Source organism: Primulina eburnea, chromosome 13, assembly GCF_022965805.1.
Source record: "Primulina eburnea isolate SZY01 chromosome 13, ASM2296580v1, whole genome shotgun sequence".
Lineage (NCBI taxonomy): Eukaryota > Viridiplantae > Streptophyta > Magnoliopsida > Lamiales > Gesneriaceae > Primulina > Primulina eburnea.
The window spans coordinates 18924392-18934976 of NC_133113.1; the positions used below are offsets into that span (position 1 = coordinate 18924392).

At 35.7% G+C, this 10585-nt stretch overlaps 1 protein-coding gene across 1 annotated transcript; it reads left to right on the forward strand.

Annotated features, from left to right (window-relative positions):
• The first annotated feature begins 1725 nt into the window (after window positions 1–1725).
• Window positions 1726–3749, forward strand: LOC140809797 (FCS-Like Zinc finger 1-like). The gene is made up of 2 exons (XM_073167528.1): window positions 1726–2039; window positions 3340–3749. The coding sequence occupies exons 1-2, from the start codon at window positions 1792–1794 to the stop codon at window positions 3461–3463; spliced, it is 372 nt and encodes a 123-aa protein (XP_073023629.1). The 5' UTR covers window positions 1726–1791; the 3' UTR covers window positions 3464–3749.
• Window positions 3750–10585: the final 6836 nt, after the last annotated feature.

Genomic DNA, 10585 nt, shown 5'->3' on the forward strand with positions numbered 1-10585 from the left:
ATCTACTCATTTTAAAATGGGCTTCAACCGTTGGTACATTAATATTAAGTGGCGGAATAGTCTAGGTATTAGTAGCTATGATAGAACAGCGTAGGAGGTTTATTTATTTTTATTTTTTTTTAAAAAAAATAACTTTTACCTCTGTAAGTATATATTATAATTTTTTTTACATATTTGAACTGAATGATAATATCTTCTTTTTAACAGTAAATTTTTTTAAAACTATATTTGTTTTAGTAATTATGTTATTCAATTTACTCAACATGTGTTTAATAAATACTAGTGGTTTTGTATACGTCTTGTGCACTGTGTACTCGCGTAGCTTTTCATTTGTTACTGTCTTTAATATATATTTTTATTATTTTTGAAGTCCATCAATTAATATTTATTCTATATTACTAAGTTTGATTAATTTAAATTAACTAAAATTTAGTACCATGGTATATTTTAATAATTATATATATAATTAAAGTCGTTAAAATTTTAATTTAAGTGATATGTAGTTCAGTGGATATAGTTTTTGTTTCTTATACATAAAGTTGTAGGTTCAACTCTCATCGAGTTTTTTTTATTCCTTTCTTTTTCTATTTATTTTTTAATTCATATATCAAAATTGTAGTAGTCCCTCACTATTTCTTATAATTATATTTTGATCCTCATTTAAATATAAACCAAATGAATTATAAAAAATATTATACAAGAACGTACGCTTGCGTCGGTCCACTAATATAAATTATTTGAGAACATGTATCTATAATGTATAAATGTTGAAGTTTTTAGTAGTTCAATTTTTTTATATTGATTAGTTTTGATGAAAATATCTCATTTATTTACATAAATAATATTTTTATATAAATTAGTCTTAACTACAATATCTACTATACTTTAAATACTCAGAAATTCATATATAATCTCACAAATCACATATTCAAAATTTTGTGAATCAACTCCATGGATTAATGATCATGACTATGATTAATATATATTATTTTACACAATCATCGTATATGCGTTGTTCGTTAGTTATATTAATAATTTCTATAGATGATTTCTTATAGAATAATTTATAAATAGTTGTATTAATAATTTGTATGGTGGTTTTTTTTGGCTATATTAGTGAGTGATAATGTTATAAATTATCAGTATGTTTGGCATTTTAAAACTTGTTTATTAATTTTAGTATCTAATAAGTAAATAAAATGGACGAACTATGAACCTTTCATAGAATAGTTTAGCAGAGATGATTTACCTTAAAACAATAATCTATTACTATTATTAAGAATCTCTATAATAGAGACAAAATAGTGTCTTGGTCTGTTTTTTGATCTTTCAATTTTGCTCTTGGTTTGTTTTTTATCTTCCAATTTTGCCCTTATGTGATATAAATATTACACTTTATTTTTTTGCTCTTCCACTTTTTACCTTTGTGATATCAATATTACAATTTTGTTTTTATTTTATTTTTTATTTCAACAAACACTTATTTTTATTTTTTTTAATTACAATAATTCAAATTTCACTTTAGTCCTCGATAATTTGTCAAATTTCACTTTAGTTTCTCGATAATTATAAAAAACTGTACACACGCATCGCGTGTGCAAAATAGCTAGTTTAAATAATATTTACGATTTATTTACAAAATGAATTAATGATGAGTAGTGGTAAGGTAGGGCCCACTGTATGTTAGACACGTAGCTACTTCCTCCCTCGCTTTGCTTAAGAACTGGTATCATTTCAAACTCACTCCACACTCCGACTTCAACTTGTACGAGCCCTAGCTTTCAACGCAAAATGTCTGCGAAGCACAGCAGAATCGGAAGTGTTTCGAGTCCAGTTTCCACGGCGAGCGTCTCCTACGAAGGAAATGCCAAGGTTATTGAGGCTGATGACACCAGCGAGGCGTCACGCCGGAATATCTGGACCGTTCCTTCTCCGGCGAGCGTCGTCGAGCCTGATCAGGTAACAGTTGGTGGATTCCTTGAGCGGTGTCATTATTGTAAGAAGCGGATGGCTCAGAACTCCGAGGTCTTCATGTATGGGTAAGGGATTGGCCTTTTCTGGCTTTTGTTTCTGTACCTTTTGTGATTGTGACACGTGTTTCGATGTTCGATTCTTTGGAGTGATTTCTCGTGCATTGTTCTTTCTTGTTAAAATCAAACGCTTTTCCAAGGTTCATCATAGATATTTTTAGAAAAATCAAAGTGTACCTCTAGAATGCATCAAATCTCGAAGTTTTGTAAGTAACCATGACTTATTTTTTCATGTCTTCTATTTTAATTGGCTATTGTGTTGTTAGTCTAAAAATGTTTGTCTTTCATCTTATACGAGATGAGTTAGCCTCTCAAAAATGTATTGATAATTTTACTTGCGGTTGGTGGAACCGATGTGATCGAAACCTTTCCCATCTGGTGAAGTTAATACCCAATAGTGTGGATACTTAACCAATACTTCTTCTTTTCCATGTCTCCAATCCACTTCCTTACCCGGTCAAAATGGAAAATGGTACATAGTGTGGATAAAGCTTTAAGAGTGAGATGGGATCTTCTTACTCCAGCCAATGCGTCTGATAGTTCCTAAGCAGGAGAGAATCGATGCAGATAAGGTTTCGAATTTAAAAAACCAATATATTATATATTAAGTGTAAAAGCATCCCAATCATAAAATGTTCCATATGTGATCATAAAAATATATATTTGTACCAACGTATCTTTCACTTGATACTTTTATTTGTTATGATTGAACTAAATGGTTGTGCATCTGTTTTCTCTAATCTAATTCTTGATTCCAATTCAACCGGTTAATATGGTGTCTGTGGCTCACCTAGTTTCATTCTGAAGTTCATTTTTATATTATTAGTTGTCCATAATCTGCTTTCTACCATGTTTTTTCCTTATATTTTCTTCAGTTCATCCTTTTGATTAGTTTTATTTTTCTCTCTGTTGACTGTAATTAAGTTATGACTTGGACTTTTTCTGTTGCATGTTGTTTTTGTTGACTAAGTACCTTCGATTTTGTTGTTTATGATATTTTTGTGGCCTACAATTTCCTAGACATCGTCTTCAAATTTAATTATATCTGTTATCCTTAAGCACTCCATTGATTTTTTTGGTTTGAATGTTTGATCATAAAAAAACATGCCTAACTATACTTTTTCTTTATTCATCATCATGCTGATATTCTCTACTTCGTGTTTCACTGACGGTTCAAGATCAGATCAAGATTTGGAATAAAAATATATCACATGTATTTCTTGTAATAATTAGTAATGACACTGATGATAATTTATATACCAATTATGTTTTAAGTAGTGACTACATTTGAATGTACCATTGGTTGCAGTGATCTCTGCGCATTCTGCTCTGCTGAATGCCGTGGGTTTCAGATTGGATACGACCGATTGGCGGAGAAACAGGCAGCAATAGCGAAACAAAGGGCAGTTCAGGCCAAAAGATTCACAGTTTGAAGGGTTGGCTTGGTTCTTAATTCGGGTGTGGAGACCGTGGAGTGCAGCGTTCTGTTAGCAACTGTTGTTGTCGTCTACACCTCTCAATTTTTGGTGAGCTTGCCCAAGAAAAACATGTGATTATGGAATTGTATAGCTCATTAGCAAGATAGGGAATACTTAAAATGGGTCCATTTACTCCTCCTCCACTTATATTTAGTTTGATATGTTGTCTTCCAATACAAATTAATGAACTCGAACTCTTCTCATTATTTTAACTAGTCCTACGGAAAACCTTGTTTCTTTACACGAGGCTGAAGCATGTTATAGAAATTTTGCATCTGTGTTTACTGACTGAAGTTGGACTAACATTTAGTGTCCAGATTTTTTTTCCAAAGGAAACGTATCGTACATAATACATGTCAAGACCTGGAGAACTAATAAAATATAATTAAGGATTTGTGGCTCACAACAAACAAGAGCAAAGGTGACCCAAGTTTGATCGACAATTTGTTTACAACCTAAGCTGCTTTAGGAAACAACTTATGCGACCTACAATGTAGTAGAAGGAAAACCAATTTACACCACAGGGTATTTCTGATCATAAATAAAATATTAGTAATAAAACATGTTATTGAAAGTCGCTAAAATATTACCAACAGTTTTGGTAGTATTGTCGCTGCCAGCTTCAATGTTTCAACTTGAGGTAAATGTAGAAGGGAACCCGTTACTTCATAAGGAAGATTTCTATACAATTTGGCGTGGATTCATTTATCATTCGTGTTTAAGAGAGTGCATCAAATTTGCTCTCGTATTGGCTTAGGTTGGCTTCTTTACAATTCCAACCTGCAAAGACATCGAAACATGATGGAACAATTGGATGGGTAAGAGGTAAGTTTGATGTACAAGAGTAAGGTAAGGAAAAGAAAAAGACAGCAAATTACCTTGTCATTAGTACAGGAAAAACAACTATGATTCGATCCATGTAATCTCGTTCCGGGTTTCAGCAACTACTGCCTGTAAAAATTATGCACCAAGCACATGTTAAAACCGAGCAAAACGAGAAGCAATTCGAGTCATCTTTATAAAATGTCAAAAAACTCATTAGCTTTGTTGCCCTTTTTCCTCGTGTCATTGAACGAACAAGGAGGTATTCGACTGTTAATCCTTAAAACCGAGACTCTGATCCAAGTTTTAAAAAGAATTGTTTAAGTTTTGAAACGAGCTCGAGTTTACGTCTAAGGAATGCTTATAAATATGTTTTGGGATGTTTTAAGGAATTTGGTGAGATTCGGGTCGAAATTTAGAGGTCTGAGGGTAAAACACTCATTTTGAGTTTCTAGGGTCCAAGGGTAAAACCCTCATTTTGGGTTTCTACGGATAAAATGCTCATTTTGCGCCCGGGGTGAGTTTTTAGGTCTGGCAGCGCCATGATCACAAAATTTAGCACGTTTTAAATGTTTGTGCATCATGTATATGATTTTTTTTTACGTAATTATGAAAAATACGGTGCATGCTTGTTTTAAGGAAAATTTACATATATGCATATTTTTATTAAGTGATGAATATGATGACACGTTTTGAAGGATGAGAGTTGGTGTAGAGCCCAAAAATCAGTACACGTAAATCTCATTCATTTATTTAATGATTAAATATTTTCTTTAAGTTTAAAATGATTTTAGTGGTCATGATTTATTTAAAATGCATTATTTTAAATTAATTATATTTATGTGATGCATGTTAAAATGTTTTCTTGAATTTCATGTTTCAGACGAATATTCGATGCAGGATCGAGGAGAAAAGACCTGGGACGACTTTTGGTAATTTTAAAACGTGGTAATTTATTTTAAATTAAGTTTGGGGCATTTTAAATAATTTGTTAAGTTTCAGCATTATTAAAGCCTAAATTATTTATTTAGGGATTTTAGAGTTTTAAAGTTTTTAAAGTTTAGCAAGTGTGTACTTTATTTTTAATTAAGAGATTCTAGTAAAGTTAGTGTTTGATTTAACATTTAATTAGTTGTTAAATTTTAATTAAGCAATTTTTAATTCCCTAATTACTATCTAAACTCACTTTTACACACACCTATACACGGCCAACACACACACATACACATTTTCATTTCAGAATTATATTTTGAGAGCAAAAGAAACCTAGGGTTCTTGAGAAACTCAGCAGCCGCCCCTCCCTTCAAAGAATTTCAGCAGTTTTCGTGAGTTTCCTTCAAGGAAAATCGCATCACGTTCGTCTCGGTTCAACCTCGTATCCTTCCCCGCATCAGTATCGTCGCTTCGGTATTTTAATCATCAAAAGACATGTATAATCTGTTGTTTATGCATCGATCTCGTTATATTATGTTTTGTGGTGTTGATTATGTATGAAAACATATGTATGTTATGTGGAAGTTTGAGCAGAAACTTGTCGAATCAATTTTTGAACGTTTTTAGATCTGAAATTTCGTTTTTCACTGTATTTTGAATTACTGCGATTTTTCGGTCGAGATTTTGGGAAAACTGTGACGAACCGTACATTTGCTACTTAAAATTTGCGGAAAAATTTAAAATTTCTTAAATAAAAACATCCATACGGTCGTCAACTCATCGTTCAAAAATATCTTTGAAATCATCCATCACCAATAAAATTTTGCTAACAAAATGCTTGTTCCAAACATCCCTCACCAAAACATAAAATCAGAGTATTTTAAACATTGCATAAAAATATTAAAATAACGTGGGCGGTCCTCGGGTCTAGCCTCCTGCTCAGTCCAAGCCTGCTCCTTGGTCCCCACCTCCTGTCTCCTCATAGACATCCTCACCTGCATCGATCAAGTCTAGTGAGTCTAAAGTCTCAACACGTATAAACTGGAAATAACAAATAATACGTAATAAAACCACATGCAATTTCAAAATAGAGCGTACATACTTAAACTTGATCTTGGAATAACTTGAACATACGTACGTATCTTAGACGTGTCATAACGTGAAACTTTCATAAACATGCTTGCATACTTGAACATACTTAAACATACATACTTCATAATTATCTTTACGTAGAGGCATGTTTCAAAGCAAGTGACCCATACATAATAAATGCCTGATCAGACAAACCGCAGTACTGGGCTGACAGGGACGTATCCACTGCCACATATATGAGATCCCCGTTCATAATTTAACGGGCTGGTTGGTCCCCGTTCATAATTTAACGCTTTCCAACCACGATCTAACCCGTTCATAATTTAACGGTGTGGAGAGATCCTCGGCCACGTTCACCGACTTCCAAACCCATTCATAATTTGGTCACAAGACATTTAGCATACCTCAAAAACTTGAAATATTTTCTTTTGCACGTCAACATATGTAACGAACCGTACCTTTCATACTTAAAATTTGCGGAAAAAATTTAAAAAAAATTTCTTAAATATAAACATCCATACGGTCGTCACTCACCATTCATCAAAATAATATTTGAAATCAATATCGCCTACTAAAATTTGCTAAAAGAAAAGCTGCCTCATAATATCTAACATTCAAATCATAAAATCAGAGTGTAAATGTTTTCATGCTTAAAATCTTAAGATAACGTAGGCGGTCCTCGGGTCTAGCCTCCCACTCAGTCCAAGCCTGCCCCTTGGTCGCCACCTCCCGTCTCCTCGTCAACATAGTCACCCTGCATCGATCAAGTCTAGTGAGTCTAAAGACTCAACACGCATAAACTGGGATAACAAGTACTACATAATAAAATCGCATGCATCTTAAAAATAGAACGTACATAACTTGAAACTTGAGCTTTCATAATAAACTTGAACATACGTACATACATAACTAGACGGGCCATCAACATGAACTTTCATAAACATACTGCATACTTGAATATACGTAACTTCATCATTTTCGTAGAGGATGTTTCAAAGCAAGTGACCCATACATAATAAACTCCTGATCAGACACACCACAGTACTGGGCTGACAGGGACGTATCCACTGCCGCATACATGAGATCCCCGTTCATAATTTAACGGGCTGGTTGGTCCCCGTTCATAATTTAACGCTTTCCAACCACGATCTAACCCGTTCATAATTTAACGGGGTGGAGAGGTCCTCGGCCACGTTCACCGACTTCCAAACCCATTCATAATTTGGTCACAAGACATTTAGCATAACTCAAAAACTTAAAATATTTTCTTTGCCACGTCCTACAGACTTACTTGGCGTTGAGGGATTCGTTAGACTTCGACTGGGGCCGTTGCTGCACACACTAACATGAAATTGCATACTTAACTTGCATAACTTAACGTAGAAATCATACTTACTCTCGAGTTCAATCATTACTTAGTACATTCTAAAATTTCCCATGACGCGACCTTGATAATCCTTGCACTAAACCATGACGTCTAACCTCAAAGCATACTAAATTATTCTTCCCAAAAACGAAGGACACGGACCCCGTACCTACATCCGTGTAGAGGTCCGTGTAGACTCTGGAAGTAGACACCGAAAGGAAGCAAAGGCACGGACCCCGTGTCAGGGTCCGGGTGGACATCCGTGTAGGCACTGGAAGAATACACTAAGTGAAACCCAAAGGCACGGACCCCGTGCCCTCATCCGTGTAGGGGTCCGTGTAGATACTGGAAAAAGACGCCGAGAAGGAAACAAAGGCACGGACCCCGTGTCAGGGTCCGTGTATGGGTCCGTGTACCCACTGCGATCGCGAACTTACGAAAATTCTGTACATGCTTTGCTGAACATCCTAGACTCGATTACACGGACTATGAAACGACACCAGGAGTCGTTCCTAGAACACTAAGGAATTATACCAAACCCAAGTAAACATTATCATTACCCCAAGAGTAACAAACCATCAACAACAATGACACAACTCAAAATTCGTCACAATGTTACTTCCTACGACTCTTGATTCAACTTAGTGCCTATCGACCCGAATGAACCATTAGTGACCGTCCAAATACATAAACAAGGTACCTATATGCAGCAACGATCACCCGTCGATCCCCAACGAAGCCTGCAACAATTAAACTTCAAGGATACATCAATATCATAACTTTTCTGAAAACGCAGTTTGAGCAGTCCCACGAAAAACATCATAACTTACTCAATTTTCATCCAAAAATCTCGAATTTTATATCAAATCGAAGGCATCAAAAAGTTCTACAATTTTGTAGTTGAAAGTTTTCTCAAAATCCCGACAAAAAAATCACAATTTTTAACAGAACAGTGAGTTACGAGATTTCAGATCTAAAAAGTATTTCAAACGCATTCAAACCATTTTCCGCTCAAACGACGAACGTCACACATGGATTTTCACGCATAAAAATACATAACACATACTATGACAAGATCGATGCAGAAAGAACAAAATATACGTGCCTTTTGATATTTAAAAATACCGTAACGACGACACCGAAGCGGAGATGGAGCGAGGCTTGATCCGGGACGAACGTGGCACCGTTTTCTTTGAATAAAGTGCAACATAACCTTGCTGGAATTTAAAGGGAGGGGGCGGCTGCTATCTGCACAAGAACCCTAGCTTTGCTCTTTTTAAAAATAATAAAACTGAAATTGAAAGTGAGTGTGTGAGTGTTATCGTGAATGTGTGCGTGTGTTAGTGGGTGTGTGCGTGTGTTTAGGTGTTTAATTGGGAGATAATTTAGCTTAGTTAATAATAACACCAATTTAAAAATACTAACTCTCCCTTAACCATAACACAACCTCTAATAAAATTTAAAAAGGTACATGATCTAGACTTTAAAAGTTTTAAATTCTAAAATTCCACCTATTAATTAAATTAGGCTTTAAAATGCTAACCACATAATAATTAGTTAAAAATACCCCACCCCTAACTTAAATTAAAATACCGACTTTAAAATTGCCAAAAATCGTCACCGGGTCTTTTCCTCGATCCCGCCTCGAATGAACGTCTGAAACATGAAACTCGAAAAAATATTTTAACGTGCATCACATAAACATGAATAATTTATAATAATGCATTTAAATAAATTATGCATCGCTAAGCTCATTTAAATAAATGATTTAACGTATTAAATAAATGCATGGGTTATACGTGTACTGAATTTGGGCACTACAGTTCCTCCCCCACTTATAAAAATTTCGTCCTCGAAATTAAGTCTTACCGAACAACTCCGAGTAGCGAAGTATCATATCTGTCTCTGACTCCCATGTGGCCTCTTCCACTGATTGGTTTAGCCACCGAACTTTGACTAGCTTAGTCACTTTGTTCCGAAGCCTACGCTCTTGCCTGTCTAGGATTTGGACTGGTTTCTCCTCATAAGACAGGTCTGGAGCCAGCTTGCAAGGGCTCATAACTCAGAATATGCGAAGGATTCGCCAGGTATTTCCTCAGCATCGAGACATGGAACACATTGTGCACCCCTGGCCAGATTCGGCGGAAGGGCAACACGATAGGCTAGTGTCCCAACTCTGTCCAAAATCTCGAACAGCCCAATGAACCTCGGACTCAGTTTGCCTCTCTTTCCAAATCTCATAACACCCTTCATAGGTGCTATCTTGACGAATACGTGATCACCAACGGCAAATTCGAGATCTCTCCTCCTCTTATCAGCATAACTCTTCTGACGGCTTTGGGCAGTCTTCATTCTGTCACGAATCTTGACCACCACGTCTGCAATCTGTTGAACTATCTCTGGACCAAGTTCTGCTCTCTCACCAACTTCATCCCAATGAAACTGGTGATCTGCACTTCCTCCCGTACAACGCCTCATAGGGAGCCATACCAATAGATGCTTGGAAGCTGTTGTTGTATGTGAACTCCACTAGAGGTAGTCTAGACTCCCAAGTTCCTTGAAAATCAATCATGCAGGCTCTCAGCAAATCCTATAAAATCTGAATCACTCGCTCAGACTGGCCATCTGTCTGCGGGTGAAAAGCTGTACTGAAGAGCAACTTTGTCCCCATGACTGCATGTATGCTCTTCCAGAAGACGACATAAACCTTGGGTCCCTGTCGGATACAATTGAAACTGGAAATCCATGCAAACGAACGACCTCCCTAAGATAAAGCTCATGCATACTGCGTCATGGAGAAGGTCGTCTTCACTGGTAGAAAATTCGCTGATTTCGTGAGTCGGTCCACTATAACCCAAATGGAA